Source organism: Abramis brama (genome assembly GCF_963993115.1).
Source record: "Abramis brama genome assembly, chromosome: 11".
Lineage (NCBI taxonomy): Eukaryota > Metazoa > Chordata > Actinopteri > Cypriniformes > Leuciscidae > Abramis > Abramis brama.
This window is the reverse complement of record NC_139973.1, coordinates 3,263,184-3,282,500: the sequence shown is the minus strand read 5'-3', so window position 1 is coordinate 3,282,500 and position 19,317 is coordinate 3,263,184. Positions and strand designations below refer to the sequence as shown.

General features: G+C 38.9%; 1 protein-coding gene across 6 annotated transcripts in view; it reads right to left on the bottom strand.

The window, feature by feature from the left end:
• slc12a5a (solute carrier family 12 member 5a) overlaps positions 1 to 19,317 on the bottom strand; it is a 107,746-nt gene that overhangs the window by 33,892 nt on the left and 54,537 nt on the right. For all 6 annotated transcript variants that reach the window (XR_014608196.1, XR_014608197.1, XR_014608198.1 and 3 more), the window contains 2 exons: positions 16,154 to 16,248; positions 14,895 to 15,026 (listed from right to left, as the gene is read on the bottom strand). Coding sequence is in view for 2 of the 6 variants with exons in the window: in XM_084128287.1 (XP_083984413.1) it covers positions 14,895 to 15,026; positions 16,154 to 16,248 (227 nt within the window). In the remaining 4 variants the exon portion in view is untranslated. The remainder of the gene's footprint in view (positions 1 to 14,894; positions 15,027 to 16,153; positions 16,249 to 19,317) is intronic.

Genomic DNA, 19,317 nt, shown 5'->3' with positions numbered 1-19,317 from the left:
CCCCTGATATAGTTTTTTGCATTTGTAAAAGAACACTATAAATAAACAGATTTGTTTATTAATCATAAACAAAATCAATTATTATTAATATAGCTGATTAGCATTAAATATCAAAAAAGTACCTGAAAAACATGGTATTTTTTCAAGTACCTTGGAGGACCATTTAAATACCGTTGTACATCAATATGGTCATTTTAAAGGTGATATTATAGATATATGGACAGTCAGCTGATCACTTGTGTTTATATCTGCTCTTGTACACCGGCTTTGAATAGGACTCATCCAATCAGAATCTAAAGCCAGAACTATATGCTTTATAAATTAGAGCTAATTACAGTAATTGTCGTTAACTGTTATATTTGGGAGACAATCTGACGTGCTGAAAGGAGCAAAGACTAAAAGAACCGCAGAGAGAAAAGATGCTTCCCTCCGGCATAATCTTCATGACAGACTGAGATTAGGACCCTTCAGATGGGATACACACACGCACGCATGCATACACACACACACACACACACATACATAGATCAGAACAAGTCATCCATACGCTCAAAGCGACAGCAGATGGCAAACTGGGAAACAAGACTTTTAATTTAATTAACCTGAAATAAATAAGAAGGCCTGAATAATGCATGTCATTAAATTCAATATCAGCCATGCAAATGTGCAATTCTGTGTGGGATAATTTGATTTCTGAAGCTAGGATTAATTTCAGTATTAATGTAATCTAATATAATGTGGCTTTATGCATCACGTCTAAATGACAGCGATAATTAAGTTCTATGATAAGGTCACGCATCTGTGGTTTACATGCAAGCGTTAAAAATGAGGCTTTCTATTAAGTCTGTAAATAATGCATAACAACAATTTTTATTAATAACTTTGGTAACACTTTATTTTAAGGTGATGTAGTTACACGTTACTACATACTATAGTAATAACAGTAAATTATGCATAATTACAAGTAACTAACCCTAACCCAGACCCTAACCGTGTACATGTCGATACATGTCGTGTTTTAATGTGTATCTACACCAAATATAAACAGTATATTGAACAAAAGCATAGAGAAAACAATGACGTGTTCTAGATATGATTAATCTGGTTACTGTTCTCTGATCAACATCCAAAGATGCTTCAACAAACTACAAATCAAAGTGACTGTGGGTTGAAGCACAACTCTGGACCAATGAGATTCGCTCCACTAGAAGGAAACTCTAGCGCCCCCTTGAGGTTTGTTACCACAACAAGAACACATCAGGACGGCACTTGCAATGTGACGCCAGTAAAAACTATTTGGCTTTAAAAACTATTTTTAATTCAAACCTCAACTTAGTATGAAGTACCACAGGCATAAATTATGATTTTGACTTCAACTTCTCAACTATTAAACTTTGAGAAAATGCTAAAAAAGGAAAGAAAAACATATTTAGGCAACCATTTCGCAATGCTTTTAAAATTCAAGACAAAAACATTTTTTTTTACTATTACTATTGCATACTAATAACATTGGGTGTATTTTCTGTGAAGTCTACCTTTCTAATAATATACTAATGTTGTCCTAATATTTAAAAAAGATGATGCTCTTCTCTGTTATTTATTTTTATATGGCAACACTTATTTTTAATAGATTTAAAAGATTTTTTTATTTTAGTTAACATTTTAGTAAATTTCCTGTGTGTTTTTGTCATTTTTTAAATGTATTTAGTTATTTTAGTACTTTAACTTAAATTAAAATGACAAATGTTGCATTGGCATTTTTTAGTGCTGTCTGATCGATCAATCGCGATTAATCACATTTAACGTAAAAGTTTGTAAAAACACATACAGTACTGGTCAAAAGTTTGGAAACATTACTATTTTTAATCTATTTGAAAATGGAAATCTTTTGTAACAGAATACACACTACCATTCAAAAGTTTGGGGTCAGTAATGTTTTCAGTAATGTCCAGACTGAAAACCTCTGGAATGAGATCAAGAGGAGGATGAATAGTCACAAGCAACCAAACTATAACTATTGTAGTTATTTCATTACTACAATAGTAATGTCTCGCTAGCTATACATCAGAAGTGGAACGCGTACATTTACACACAAAACTGACCGCAACTTTCAGACGCCATCTTTATTTTTAGCTCAACTGTCACAGAATGAAAGCACAGGATTGTGGGATATCAAAGGCACATCTATGCTGCCTTCAAAAACCGATCAGATGAAGGATCTCAGGAGACAGAAAGTGAAGCTTACATTGGATTCAGACGTGCCTTGATGATTTCCTTCATACCTTAGGATGAATGTGTCCTCCGAAAGCAACATTTTTAATCTTTCGGGTGCAGTCTAAGGCTACAGGCAGGTCAGTTTTTTATCAGGGTTGGAGCTATGGGAATAATGTTGCCCATCCAGGTACTAGATCTTGAAGGAGTCCAATCCCTCTCTCCACAGACCCTCCAAACCCAAGAGCAACACTCGTCCTGTGAAAACCACAGACAATCCAGGAGGAGGGAAGCAGATCGTCTTTGTCATTTTGACATCCTTCTCTTCATGCTAATGTGCCTGATGTCAGAGGAATGCTAATCAGATTTACTGTCTGTCTGTGCCCTGCACGGAGCTATTCCCTTTAATCCTGATCTCAATAATGTCTTTCTTTCTCTCAATCGTTTTTACAGCTTTTGACTTGATGACAGTGAATGAATTATTTCGGCATAGTCATGCCAGAATTTACATAAAACTTAACCGCTGGACAACAGACACCAACCGCCACATGGCCAGAACCATAACCGAATAAATGAGTTTAATATTATTATATATTGCTATTTTATCAGTTATGGAGTTGCATCACTTGCAAAAAATGCTTACTGAAGTATTGCAAATATAAGATAAAACAGATTAATGAATCAAACCATATATTCTAGAGATCAGAATATCATAAACCTGAGAGCATCATTGGAGGTGGGTTTTGCAAGGGCAAACAATTCAGAAAATGTAATATTTCATAAAGAGCGCTTTTGTTTTCTATGCGACAACTGAAATGAAACAAAATGATGAAATGAAACAAAATGGCCAAGGCTGCTCGTATATCGGTTTCATTCATAAAACGTGTGTCAAGGTAAGATTACGGCTCACTTCTCCCAATAACAATCCGGCTGTGGTCTTGAAAAGCATGTTCCACTCCATTCCCCACCCCAGCATCCATGAACAATAGCAAAACACAAACACTTCTGAGTCTGACTACACCAGAATCTCCTCTCTCATCCACTTCCATCCCTCTAATTACGAGCAGGAGAGTTTTGCGACTCAAGAGGCGTGTGTATAACACTTCTGAGCCGAGGAGTGAGATGTGTCCAATCAGCAATTAGTCATTAAAAAGTGCTGTCGCCACAGAAACACGAGTTGAGGTGAAGTTTGGGGTCAGGATTTAATATCAGGCACATAATTAACGAAACAAGACAGAGTGAAACACATACTAACACAGAGCATCCTATGGGAGAAAACGCCTTGTTGATGCGGTCAGAGGAGAATGGCCAGACTGACAGAAAGGCAACAATGACTAAAATAAGCACTCGTTACAACCGAAGTTTGCAGAAGGGCATCTCTGAACGCTCAACACGTCCAAACTTGAAGCAGACGAGCTTCGGAAACAGAAGACACACGGGTGACGCCTGTCTGCTGAGAACTAGTTAGCAGAAGATCTGGACTTTCATTGGCCCCCAACTGCCCAGATTGGCCCCCAACTGACATGTAAAGCAATCAATCACTGTTTGTTTGGTTCCGCGTCATGTTTAGGGGCATAAAAATGTAACTTATTGGACATATTTTAAAGGGGTCATGACATGAGAAACCAAATTTGCCTTGATCTTTTGGTATATAGGTCTTTGTACCATTAAAACTTCCTTCAAGTTTCACAGCTTAAGACATCCTCCCCATTATAAACGAAGCATTTATTTAATCAAGCTCTAATTACAGCTCGTTGGGGATCCATGGTAAGAACGAAGTGACGTCACGGTATGAAGTGACATACCAGTCGTTTGCATATGACGGCCTCCAGCGCAAGACAACTACGCCTCATTTCGCATCATCGCATCGTTGTCACGCCACAGGTGTTCAGTCCGTGCAGCTATGGAAGGCCAACAGCGCCAAAACGTGTGAAACTGTCGCGTTAACATGTAATTACGCGTTAACACGTAAATTATTGGACATTAACACCACCTACTGGTTTGGTGCTCTTGCTCAAACACACAGAACCTAATTAGATTAAGCTTGTAAATAGCAGTTTTTAATGTGAAAATACATGTTGAACAATATGATTTATGTGATGCAGTGGCTTTTGAGCCCAAGACAAATTTCTAATCAGAGTGATTCTCAAAATGTTAAAAAAATTATAAAATAATTATGTATGCTATTTATTTATGCTCATTGTCCATTTTTAAAGACATTGTTCACATTTTATTTTAGATTTAATCCTGCAATTTACAGGATTTGTTTGTTATTTGTGCTTGTGAAAGATAGCCATACCAGCCAGTAAAGTTCCATGGTTTCCAATGTGCCAGCACGTAATTATGTGTTTACACGACAGTTTCACACGTTTTGGCCCTTTTGGCCTTCCATATGCAGCGAGTGGGTCTGTTTACAAGAAGATTGCGACGCCACGGAGATGTGCTGTTCCTGGCTGTGGACAAACAAAATGTTTGAATACGCTACCAAACGATCCAGACGTCAGGGAAAAAACGGATGCAGTTTATTTTTTGCAGACGTCCCAGTCACGACAGTGTTAATTTAAGCGTGTGTTCTCTACATTTCAAGGATGTTTTGAGAACAAATCGCAGTATGATGCTGGCTTAGCCAGGAACTTTTGCTGAAAGATCAAGCCGTGCCGACTATTCTGGGCCCAACAACGACACCGCAAACTGTAAGCAGAGAATGTCTAATAAGGGGAGAAGTTCCACTCTCAGTAAACTTCCGGCTTCTGAACTGGTTGCAGTTCCACTCTGGTTCCATATGAGGGCGCTCACAGGACGAGTGCAGAATGAATGGAGGTCTATGGCGCTATACCCCTCAAAATCCACTTTTCTCAGGATATAATTTTTTGTCTAGTAATTTGAATGTTGTATTCGAAAGGAGAAATTACACATTGCTGGGTGTTAGATTTTTTAGAGTCACTTATTTGCTTTAAAAAGTCTTTTAAAATGTCAATGACGTCATACACATCGTACGACCAGAGATACTGCTTTACGGCAATCCTTCAGTCACTTTGGTGCTTTCGCGCTCTGCACTTTCTTTTCTCTCGAGTCATCGACAACACAGCTGACACAGGCAAACACACGTGCTAGAAGAGTTTTTGTTTTGTTTGTTTCTGGTCCCGCTTCGGATGCCACGATGCCATCAAGCGGTATCTCTGGTCGTAATCAGTCCTTCACTGACCAATCAGCGTTCATTAGCAGAATGCTAGCGTGTTATGGGCAACAACAACTCAACTTGTAAGAAATCGAAAGGACATAAGTACTCGTTCATTCAACTTTCGACCTATAAACCATGTTGAACTTGCAAAACCTACAATCAAATCTGAGATTTCTCAACGGCAATCAGGTGAAAGAGACAAATTTAGCCGTCTAGCCCTATAGATTCCCATTCATTTTGCACTCATGGGTGATCGCCCCCAGTGGAACTCTGGTGGAACTACAACCAAAATTCGGTACAATAGGACTTAATAGGGAGTGGCCAGGCTCTCCGTAGACGGGCTCTGCTGTAAGTAATGTACTTCATCTTAAAACTACTTTTAGCCAATGACGTTAGCCAATCATAACAGTGGGCGTTAACACTGAACTCTTAAAGGGGAAACACCCCCAAAATCCCCCAAAGTTTGAATCAGAGGATGAGACACAGCGTGGGAAAAGGTCATAAATCACTAAAATGTAAAAGTTTTTTGTCCAAAAAACTATAGTAATACTATAATTGCACCTAAGGGAACATAATAAAACAAAAACATAAACCATGTCATGACCCCTTTAAAGAGTCTGTGCCGCAAACTTTGCTTAATTCACATACTTTTGAAAATCCATCGTTTAGTTGATCCTGGTAAGCGCTCATTGTCACAGTTGTGAACACAATGGCTTGCTTTTTCCATAAGGGGGTTTGACATCACGGCATCTTTGTTTTCAGGCGGACGGTTAAAGAACGCCAGGGCCGTGCACAGGGGGGTGGCCCGGTGGCTAGAGCCACTGCCCTTCTGCCCTCATCAGCTGAGGTGCCCCTCTCGACCCCTCCCTAACCCTCCAGAAGATTCCCATAAAAACGTTCTGTTATCGCTCCGCTAAAGATCCACTGATTCCGCTAATCCGCTCCGTGTTTTCCTGCTCGCTCCGCAGCGTCACTCGTAGACAAGCATGTGCCCGCTCTCCGACGACAGTTTCAGAATAGAATTTCGTCCCATTCACAGGTCGATTACAAATTACAATCCACATTACAGACAGTAATCGATCCACAAAATTAGTATTTTGGTAATATGTTTTTGTATTTCTGTCGCAAAATGTTTTGCTCCTGGTCTTCAAATAGTGCTAACAAGTTACAACTCGTGCAACATCCATGTTCTTGGAAGAAAAGCAAATGTGTTTTGTGCCGTTAGCCACCTTGTAACCTACTATACTAAAGTACTATTAATTTAGATTAGAACACATTTAGATAATATATAGTATATTACCTTTTTATTATGTATAATGTTAATATGGTCTCATTAAAATATTATAAATATGATGTATGTTATAGATAGATACTATATCAACTAAGGCAACTGATTATAATGGGAAATATATTTACAGGAGTTAAAGTGTGAAAAACTGTCTGCTAAATATTCTATACATAATGATTTACCCTCTGGCTTTCTAGAACTTTGATTCAATTTTTGCCATGTTGAATAGGCTTTGTCTTTGCTCTTTCTCACTCTGTTCTTCTAATTTTGTGAAGGCATTGTTTTTTTGTCTACAAAATCTGCAAACAACAGAAAATGTTATTTATTTATTTGTGATTTATTTATTAGTGTTATTTATATTAGATTAGATCAGTAAATAATTTGATTGAACAAGAATGACTGCAGAACAATGTTTGAAAATTTATGGAGCAACAGATTTTGTGTGAAAATAAATCAGAAAGGTGGTTTGTTTAAAAATCTTATTAATGTATGAGGTGGCAAGGAGGTACACACGGGGTAAAACCAGCATGGTAAGACACACAGTATTGATAAAAATACTTAAGCTAAATTAATATGCTTTTAATAATGTCTAAGTTGATACTTGTTCAAACCAATCACTTTAGTAAAGTTTATAACAATTTTGGAGTTATTTTGATCAATTAAATAATAAATGTTTGTTCAATAAATATAGGCTATCTGTCATAATTTTCATTTTAAAAATACAGAAACAAGATTCTTGAGATCTTTGTATTTAAATTGCTACATAAGTCTAAAACATAAAAAAAATATACATAAAATAGTAGATTAAATTAGCACAGAATCAACTTTGATCAAGTCAATGATCAGCCAAATTTCCAAGTCCATCATCAAAAGCGTTTATGAAAAAAAGTGCTGAGCAGAATTTGTGCCATTGAGTGGTATAAAAGAGAATTAAGTCAAATGCGCATTTTACCCCGGTGTGACTTTATAACTGTTGTAACCTGTATATCATTTCAATTTATACTTTAAGTGTATAATATTAAATTAAATGTCTATACTACTTCCATAGGATGAGGCAGCTCAGAGAGTGAGAACCCACTGAGCATCAGACAGTTAAACTGGCATTGACATTGAATTATTTAATTGGAAGAGTAATTATAACAACATAACTTGATTTTGCACTAAATCCTAATTGTAATCTTATTGCCCATATAAAATAGTTGTTTTTAATTTTCTGTATTAAGATGATACTGCCTCATTCAAACTCCTTACAGTGCCCCCTTTTTTGGTTTAAGCCACTGCCCCTCAAAATGTCTGTGCACGGCCCTGAAGAACGCGACACACGTTTCCTGGAAATCCTGTAGAATTAAACCAGATTCGAAACTCTGTGTGTTTCCCATTCTGTGTGCCATTTGCATCAGACCCTTCAGCCAACGGTCCGTGGCCGTGACGTCCGAAGCCGAGAACAAGCTACAATTCATCTAGTTGTTTTTGCCAGATTAAAAAAAAAAAGTATTAACCAACAAGGACAAAAACAAATTCCTCCCTTTGTCGTATGAATTTCATTTGTGCATGTGAATAGGCCTCAACACTGATAGAAATCAAAAAAGAAAAGTTTTTTTTCTCATTAAAAGTTTGGGGTTGTGTTCAGTTGTACTGCAGAAACACATTTACCCACAGCACTCCAACAGAAACTCCATAAACCTGAAGAAAACCTGCCGTTCCTGCTGCAATTTGATCAGGCAATCTTCTAGATGGGCACACTTAAACCTGTGAGCCCCACTGGAATACAAATGAAGCGTTCCTCACGTCCTGAAGAAAATCAGCACAATCCTATGACAGCTTCTGGAAGATTAGACCCACATAATACTGGGTCAAGAGTCATTTACCCATCAATGCAACACTCTCAGCTTATACAAACCTTACCTTGCAACCACATATAGCAATGCCCTGGCAACATGGCAGCGAGTTTTGCAAACCATATTTATAAATGCTCTTTACATATCAACACAATATTTACATGCTACTCCAAGGTACATAACAAACATCGTGATATTGCCGTGGTACTTTTTTGTGTGAGATATTTCTGTATCTGGCAGGCTCAGGGTGTGTCTGTTAGGGAAAAGTGTCACGTCGACACCATGCGGGTTGAAATCAGTTCTCATTATCGAAGCTGTGGTGGCGTGTCAAGCGAGTGCGAACGCCTGAATCAACAGCGGTCACTCTTCGGCCCATAGACTCAGTGTTCAGTTTACTGGAGCAGGTGCGTAATCAAACCTCTTTGGTCCCGTGTGTATTTGTGTGTGTGTTTGTGATTTCCCACGGGTGGCGAGGACCTCAGGTAAAGCAGCAGAGAGCAGATGAGACACAGCCTCAGGTGTCTCAGTCCCAGTGCGCACGCCACAGACCCCTGTGTGTTCGTCAACACCCGTCCAGCTGCAGGACCACATGTGAAACTGCTGGATAACGGATATGACAGACAGCTGATCTACTGACAGCTTGAAAAGTACCTGATTTTAAAGCAACAGCAAAGAACTTTTCCTCTTCGGTGCCCCTACAGGTTGGAAGCGGAATTGTCCATTACCGCTGTTGTAAATAATTTCGCCTAACGCAGCCTACTGTCGCATGCTTGCCGTTTATCCAGCACCGGCTTTGGAATGAACGATGTCCACAGACAAGGTAGAGTATGCTGCATGATTTTATGAAAGTATGATGTATTGCGACATCAGAAACGAAGAAAAAAATAATAATGACTATTGTAACGCTTGCCGTAAAGCAAGTCAAATTTGTAGTTTTCGAACTACAGAAACGCTACCCGATCTGGCAAACTTGCATAGTGCGGTTATAGCAGATATAGGGCCGCAAAGCGAATGCAGAAGTGCCGTTCACCCTGTTACGACTTGATGAACCACTGATACAATTTTGGAAACATTATTTTAAAGTAAAAAATAATCTTTAGTGTTGCTTTAAAGGGATACGTCACCAAATCCTGAAAATACTGGCATCGTTTACTCACCCTCATGTTGTTTTTAAAACTGAAGCATTTTTGATTTAACAGTAATTATGTATATATAATATATGAAATTCAAAAATTATATTATATATAAATTAAGTGATCCATTTATATAATTTATTGATATATTTTAATATAATTATATATATTCATAATATGAATGAAAGGTAAGTCATACATGTTTAAAACAACATGAGATTTAAAAATTGGCTGTCCAACAATTATTTATATTCAAAACAGTTTTAAGGTTTTAACTGTTTTGTATTTGAATATATTTTAAAATGTAATATATTAATTTTCAGCATCATTACTCCAGTCTTCAGAGTCACATGATCCTTCAGAAATCATTCTAATATGATGATTTGCTGCTCAAGAAACATTTCTGATTATTATCAATGCTGAAAATTTAATATTTTGGTTACAACTGTGATTAATTTTCTTCAGGACTCTATGATAAATGGAGAGAGCTGCTGTAAACATGTTTCTCACTACAGTAATGAGAGTCTTTTGGCATGGGGGAAATGTTTAACTGTCATGAAAATAACGTTTTGATACAAAAACAGGTCATTTTCAAGCAAAGTATAATTTTCTCAACATGTGATTCTGACATGAATATGTCCCAAACTGTACATGAACATAAGTGCATTTTGCATGGCGACAGAACTGACAAACGAACTGATGACCGCCGTCAGAGATGGAGAGGAGGAGAAGAGAGGAGCTTGTAATAGTCTTCTCTCGCTTGGCTGCCCAAACAGGGGCTGACAGCGTTAATGTGACTTAGCTCAGACGGGGTGAATTATTAAAAACCACAGCAATGGCAGGGGAAGGAAAAGGGCAGCGAATATCACTGTCAGCCCAACACGGATTACTGTGTGTACATGAGCATGTTCAGAAATTGCACAAATAACTGCTCTGCGCCCCTGTCCCTTAGAGCTTGACATGAATTAGCATTTTTCCTGCGACTCGGTGTGTGTGTGTGTGTGTGTGTGTTCATGTAGTGAGCGTTGGCTAGTGATCTACAGAGAGCATATGGCAACTGTAACGACCACATGTCACCGCCCGCAACATCTGATAACCTCTCCTTATGAGGCATCATACTTCATAGCTCATCTTACATTATCCTTGAGGAGAAAAATAACATTTCCCCTAATGCAATCAGCTTTCATTAATGTGACAAGACTGAAATATCTGCTGCGAATCAATCATCAACACAAGCAGTCATAGCAACACAACGTTAAAGGTGAAGTGTGCCATTTCTACACTACGCAGAACTAGTTCCCTTTCAAGGGAACTCGCGCTGCGGGAACGCCCTGCGTGATTGCGTCGTGAAGCACATGTGTAATCAGTCCAATGGAAAGTCGAGACGTCATAGGCTGGTGACATCATCGATCAGGAAACTATAAAGCACCCCTGGAAACAGACCGTGACAGCTTCTGTGCCTTCAGCAAGCGATCTGTGTATTCTGTCCTTGTCATATTTATTGTTGTCTGTCAAAGTTGCAATATATATATATTATGGCAAAAGAGAGCAAGCAAGCGTTATGTTGTTCCCTGCCCACGTTATATCACGGGTGGGGACACACACTTCAGCTTTGTGTTGCTTGTTTGGGAGTGGAGCATGCCAACAGTCAGTTCTCGAGGGGGCTGACTGTGAGCATTGCGAGAAGCTGTCCGTGAGGACGCTCTGCTTCCGCCGGCCGTTCTTCGAGGAGGACGGTTAGGTGTGCGCTCCCCGAGGCGCGGGTCCCGCTGCTGCCGAGGCACGGCGTCGACGCGCATCTTGGGGATCGCAAATGGTTCTAACAGCGGGGTTTGAGATGGACCCAGCCCTATCTCTGCCTTCACCTGTTAGATCCAGTGCTTTATCTCGGGGAGAAGCACGCTCTGCGGTTTCTCCTCCCCGGGATGAGGCACTCATGCTGTGATTTCCAGTTCCGAGGAATTGGTATTAGTGTTTGTTGTTTAAAAATAAATAAGGCAGATGTTTATGAGTTTTCAATAAATAAATAAATAAGTCAGCTCATAACTCTGTTGAATGAAGAGGAGCTTATAAAAGGAGGTTTTATCTAGTGCTGTTGCTAAATTAAATATTACTGGCCAGCCGAACATATATATGAGAGTGAAAATATAAGAAAATATCTCTGAGGAGAGATCCTTATTTCGTCTTCTCCGTGGTACGTGAGGCTGAGGCCTGCACATACTTGGATTTGCACCTGGTATGGTGATAGTCTTTCTTCACCCCTTGCCGGGTTGTATTCCTAGGTCCCTACTAAATTTGCGGGTCATTTGTGCTGCAGGCCTTCTGTCCTCCACCTCAGATCAGGAAAAACTTAATCTGTTATGCCCCTTTTTGGGCTTTCGATGCTTATGTCCACAAAGCTGCCCTGTAAATTATATGTATATATATATAAGAGCAATTATTTGTCTGCTTCGGGTTACCTAAGTTAGGTTGCCCTGCATCTAAACAATCTCACTTGCTTATTAAGCGGCTGGACAGCCTTCACCTTTGGCTGTCCCGGCCCATTCTACCAGGAGTATGGCTGCCTTTAAGGCTTTATTATCAGGAGTTTCACTCTGACATCTGTAATGCGGCAGGCTGGTCCTCACCGCATACATTTGTTAGATCTTATGACTTGGACCTAGGCTCCACTCCAGGGTCTAGGGTGCTTGTTCCTAGTGTGCGCATGGTCTTCATACAGAACAGGCATTTGTCATATGGCGTTGTGGGTATTGAAAGGGAACGTCTCAGGTTACGTATGTAACCATGGTTCCCTGAGAGGGAACGAGACGCTGCGTCGCATTGCCATACTCCCTGCATGCCTGGGATTGACTTGCTTCGGCTTTTCAGAAGCTGTCACGGTCTGTTTCCAGGGGTGCTTTATAGTTTCCTGGTCGATGATGTCACCCGCCTATGACGTCTCGTCTTTCCATTGGACTGATTACACATGTGCTTCACGACGCAATCACGCAGGGCGTTCCCGCAGCGCTTGACGCAGTGTCTCGTTCCCTCTCAGGGAACCATGGTTACATACGTAACCTGAGACGATTTTGCACATGCAAAACTTTCTGTCATGAAGATGGATGGTTGCCAAAACGTTGCTAAGATGTCTTTTTTTTTGCATGTTGCTTTGTGATATGAATCCGGTCTCCCTTCAGTGCAAGAGATATTTATGGCTATTTTAATGTCGGTCAAGAAAAATCGTACACCGATGCAGACATCACAAAACAGTGGTTGTTAAGGACCTAAGGTATGAATATCTAATGTTACAAGTTCGAATCTGTAGTGCAAGTATGGGCACTAATAATAATGATTTTCAACTTAAGATGTCGCCTAAAAAAACACTCTTATGCAAGAAGTCTCTTATTCTCAACAAGGCTGATAAAAAATACAGTAAAAACAGTAATATTGTTGCAATTTAAAATAGCAAGTTTCTCTTTGATTATATTTTAAAATGTAATAAATGATGCAAAGCTGAATTTTCAGCATCATTACTCCAGTCTTCAGTGTCACATGATCCTTCAGAAATCATTCTAATATGATGATTTGCTGCTCAAGAAACATTTCTGATTATTATCAATGTTGAAAACAGTTGTACTGCTTCATATTTTTGTGGAAACCACAATATTTTCTTTTTCAGGATTCTTTAATGAATCGAAAGTTCAAAAGAACAGTATTTTATTAAAATATAATCTTTTGTAACATTATAAATGTCTTTACTGTCACTTCTGATCAATTTAATGCATCCTTGCTGAATAAAAGTATTTGAAATAATCGAATTGACCCCAAACGTTTGAACAGTAGTGTATATGCCACTTCAACTATAACTTCTGTGCCGTTTATGTGATGTAAAGAAAACTTTAGACTGAGAGATAGAGTTCAAGAGCTGAATCCTGTCGACGTGATTGGTAATAAACGGACCCCCGTGGCCGAGCGTGTGTGTGGGTACGCGGGGACATTTGATGAGCGGATTGACCCTCTCAAAATGGAGGCTGATTGGAGAGCAGATGCTTTGCAAGACGAGCTAATTAAGTTGAAGTCGCAGTGTGAAACAAGAGGAAGATTATCGCTCTCCTCGATCGTGTTGAGAGGACAAATCCAATTCCATCTCATTTCTCTATTTTACTCTCTTTCTCTCTCACTCGCTCTCCCTATACAGCCGAGCAATGATGTATTGCAGGGTTTAATCTTTATTAAGTTTTTGGTCATTTTGACTGCTGAAGTAGAGGAGGCCTCAGAGGAATTCTAATAGGAGATCTTTGTAACACGCTAAATGTCTTGCACACGCTCAGTAGAGACTCTCTGCGCCAGAGAGAGAAAAATAATCACTGAATCAGAGTTGTTATTGTTAAAAACTGAAACTATTAAAAAATGTTTGGTATTTGAAATAATATAAGCAACTGATAAAAAACTTCAACAAAAACTGGCAGACTAATGAAATAAAATAACTTGAAGTGCTAAAATTAATAAAACCAAAAATGAAATAAAAATACAGCTATAAAAAAAAAAAAAAAAAAAAAATTAAATCACAAAAGTACTAAAACTAAAAAAAAAAAAAAAAAGCTAATTCAAAATTATTAATATATAGTACTATAACAGTATGTAAATACTATAACAGTATATTAAACATACTAAAATAATATTGCACTGATTCACATTCGGAGTAATTCGAAACAAAAAAACTAATGCCTTTGAATTTAAATGTTATATGATTATTTGGGAACTGTAAGACTAGTTATGAAATAAAATTGTACTCGTGCACTTGTTTTATCAACTTTCACAAACCCTTAACACGACTCCACTTTCAATTGCACAACTAGAGCACCAACACTCACAGAAATTGTGAATTTTGTTACAGTCCTTTAATACCATACACAAAAAGTTAGAAGCATTATTTGCAAACTGAATCAAGATTGCAATCAGGAAAAGTGAAACTGAATCAAGCGACTGGGAAACAGACTGGGAAAGGCCAGCGCCGTGAGGGAGGTTACGAGCATGACCGAGGCGAATCTCTAATGAGCGCGCTCAGTCTGGGATGCCGAGGGACTGAGGGAGATCAGGTCACAGGTCAAAACAGAGCTGACAGCTGTCATTTACACTCCAGATCTCGCTGTCTGGCAGAAGCTAATTAATGTTTAACCGTAGCAATTGAAAACTAGACAAAAATGTGTGAAGCAAAACGATATCCGTTGCTTTGAGAGCGTGCCGAGAGCATGCATGTGTACCTGGACAGGTTTCTTGCGCGAGCCCTCGTTGTTTTCCGCCTCCTCATGTTCTTTGCTGCCCTGCGGCAGGTTTGAGTAGTTGGCGAGACTGCTGAGAAGAGACGATACCATGGGAATTGTGTCCATCTCGTCCTGTAGAGCAAACACGCGCACATACAGAACAAATATTGTGAGCATTAAATAATTCACTCGTGATGATCTGAAAATCATCTGAAATGTCATGTTTACATTTATTACAGATTACAAATGACAAGCCCGGAGGACAATTTATTGCTCTGAATTACATTTTGAATAGCTAATGAAACTGTTTTATTTAAGATGCATCATCTGAAATGGAGGAAAAGTAAAAACAGAAACAACTAAGTCAGTAGTTGTCATACAGTAAGAGTACAGAGCAGCTCAGATCATTTGATCGAGGCAGAATTTGATGAGAAATGTTGTATTTGATGAGAAGCTGCCGTAACGATTTAGTGACAAAAGTAAAATGTGTTTACGGCACATTTGATCAAATGCAGTAGGTCATCCATGCAAACCAAAAATATATGCATAATGTGCATATTAATTAGTCAGCTTGCATACATTGGGCTTCACAACCATCTTGAATTAACATGTATACATTCAGTGTATCACAGAAAAAATATTTGAGATCAATATTTGAGATCACACTGAAATTTGTTTTTTAATTGCAATTGTTGAGATCTCTTCTGAAACTCTAGAAAAGACACAAGCCAAAGTCTCCATTTGCTCACCGTTTAAACTCATTGCCACTAGGAGAAACAACAGAGGCATACAAGTAAAATAAAAATCTCATTTGAGACTTTTCAAAGACCTTCCTTCAGCTGGACTAACATTTTCTGTTGACAAGCTGACAAGATTTTAGGTTAAAATGCATATGAATGCACTTTATAATTTAGCTTATATAACATTTGAATCACCTAATCACTTAAATAGTCAACTAATTAATATGAGGCCACAGAAAGGCAGTTTAAAATAGTTTTAGATGCAGTATAGCATGTGTTGTGCTCTTCTTTTGGACTGAAGGCTCTTGCATGCTGTTATCATCCACCTGCAGAGATCAATGTCCCGGGGACTTCCTGCCCTTCAAACGTTAATTATGCTTATTAATTACTGTCAGACTCTTTTATTCCATTAATCACTATAGTTTGCGTGCCTGTGCCTCACTGTCTAGCTCTAATGAGAGTTAAAATGTGCACGTTGCATGTTTATAATTGAACGTGCGTGCATGAGCTCATGTGTACCTCGAACAGGGCCATGTTCTTGCCGTCATGTTGCTGGTTCTTCTCTGGGTCGGTGCTGTTGATGAATGGACTGCTCTCCTTGGGGTTCCCATCTCCTGTTAGCAAAAAACACATAAATCATCAGCATGACAGCAGACGCCACGCAACTCCAGAGGGCTTCACGGGCGAAAAGCTGCTGAAACCATTCCAGCACTTTACATTTTAGATGCACAAAAGGTAAAACATGTTTATTGCACATTTCAGGTCATGCATACCAAAAACAGAGATTAAAAACAAATGTATGCATCCGGCAGATGCTTTCATCCAAAGCAGTTCATGCATTCCCTAGGAATCAAAATGATATTGCCATAATGTTCTACTGTTTGAGTTGCCATTCATTTACATCATCCTTTATTGATAATTCGCACTGAGATCTTTAAATAGAAAATGTGTTAATTGCAATTGTTGAGATCTCTTCTGAAACTCTAGAAAAGACACAAGCCAAAGTCTCCATTTGCTCACATTTAATGCCATTGCCACTAGGATAAACAACAGAGGCATACAAGTAAAATAAAACCTCATTTGAGACTTTTCAAAGACTTTTCAAAGACCTTCCTTCAGCTGGACTAACATTTTCCTTTCTTGATAATTCACACTAAGATCCTTAAATAGCAAACTGATAATTCTAGTAATATTACTTTGTGAAGACACTAGCAGCGACACACACAGGTGGAATGTTTGAGGTGACCTGTGTCTGCACAGGTAAGATGGTTTCCTTTACTGGTGTGTTCATTCACCTGGGATCTTGGATCAGAGGGCGTCTATTTTTAGGGCATGGATGGCAGGGTTCGAGTGGAGATTGGGTGTCTGTGGATTCACTTACACCACAGGAGAGGAATTTTAAAGAGGTGTTCTGCACACACACCGGTTTAAAAATTAGAACCAAAAAGTATCCATCCATTGCAAACAGGTGGTTAGATAACATTACTTGCATTTGGATCAGGTTTGCATTTTTTCTAATGTCATATGCATGGATGCATGGATTCATTTGTTCTGCACAGGTCATTCTCACCATACAATGCAAAACTGATACATCCAATTTTCAATTTAAGCCTTTTACTGTGTCTGACATTAAGTTGCCAGTTTCTCTACTCAGAAAAATCAAAGTCCTGATTACAGGTCAGTCATCCCATTCCAATTGGATCTCTCCAGCGGTCATTCCCAGTGTGCGAGTGGACAGCTGATCTCATGCGCTCTGAAGCCTCTGCTTGCTGTCATCGCTTGAGTGACGCTTCGGCCTCTGGAGGATTTCAGGATGGCTGTCAGTCTGTCACGCTGCATGAGTTAAATCACACTGTTCCACGGACTTGCGCTTACATTACAATGACAGTCTGTGAGGCCGTGGGCCGGAGGGAATATAGATTTTTTCTTTTCAATTTGATCATTGCAAATAATTACCATAGAATGACAAAAAAGTAAATATACATAAAACACAATCTGTGTTAATGTGTCGTAACCAAATGCAACAATTCATGTTTTAATATTCAAATGTACAAAATTAGACAGAGTCATATGGACCACTTTTATGGTCACATTATGCCTTCACTGTTAAACTAAATATCTTCTTTATTATGGTTAAACTTTAAATTATAGAATACAGAATGAATTAAAATAGACAAACTAGAGTACAATATGGTCATCATAAAAATGGATCCAGAGTTATATGACTGATAGAAAGATAGAATGATAGATAGATAGATAGATAGATAGATAGATAGATAGATAGATAGATAGATAGATAGATAGACAGAATGACAAATGGATGGATAGACAGAATGACAGATGGATGGATAGACAGAATGACAGATGGATGGATAGACAGAATGAAGATGGATGGATAGACAGAATGCCAGATGGATAGAAAGACAGAATGACAGATGGATGGATAGACAAAATGACAGATGGATGGATAGACAGAATGACAGATGGATGGATAGACAGAATGACAGATGGATGGATAGACAGAATGAAGATGGATAGAAAGACAGAATGACAGATGGATGGATAGACAAAATGACAGATGGATGGATAGACAGAATGACAGATGGATGGATAGACAGAATGACAGATGGATAGAAAGACAGAATGCCAGATGGATGGATAGACAAAATGACAGATGGATGGATAGACAGAATGACAGATGGATAGATAGACAGAATGACAGATGGATGGATAGACAAAATGACAGATGGATGTATAGACAGAATGACAGATGGATGTATAGACAGAATGACAGATGGATGGATAGACAGAATGACAGATGGATGGATAGACAGAATGACAGATGGATGGATAGACAGAATGACAGATGGATGGATAGACAGAATGCCAGATGGATGGATAGACAGAATGCCAGATGGATGGATAGACAGAATGCCAGATGGATGGATAGACAGAATGACAGATGGATAGATAGACAGAATGACAGATGGATAGAAAGACAGAATGCCAGATGGATGGATAGACAGAATGACAGATGGATGGATAGACAGAATGACAGATGGATAGAAAGACAGAATGACAGATGGATGGATAGACAGAATGACAGATGGATGTATAGACAGAATGACAGATGGATCTATAGACAGAATGACAGATGGATGGATAGACAGAATGACAGATGGATGGACAGACAGAATGACAGATGGATGGATAGACAGAATGCCAGATGGATGTATAGACAGAATGACAGATGGATGGATAGACAGAATGCCAGATGGATGGATAGACAGAATGCCAGATGGATGGATAGACAGAATGCCAGATGGATGGATAGACAGAATGACAGATGGATAGATAGACAGAATGACAGATGGATGGATAGACAGAATGCCAGATGGATGGATAGACAGAATGCCAGATGGATGGATAGACAGAATGACAGATGGATAGATAGACAGAATGCCAGATGGATGGATAGACAGAATGCCAGATGGATGGATAGACAGAATGCCAGATGGATGGATAGACAGAATGACAGATGGATGGATAGACAGAATGATAGATGGATAGATAGACAGAATGACAGATGGATGGATAGACAGAATGACAGATGGATGGATAGACAGAATGATAGATGGATAGATGGACAGACAGATGATATCACTGCATCAGTGTTACTCAAC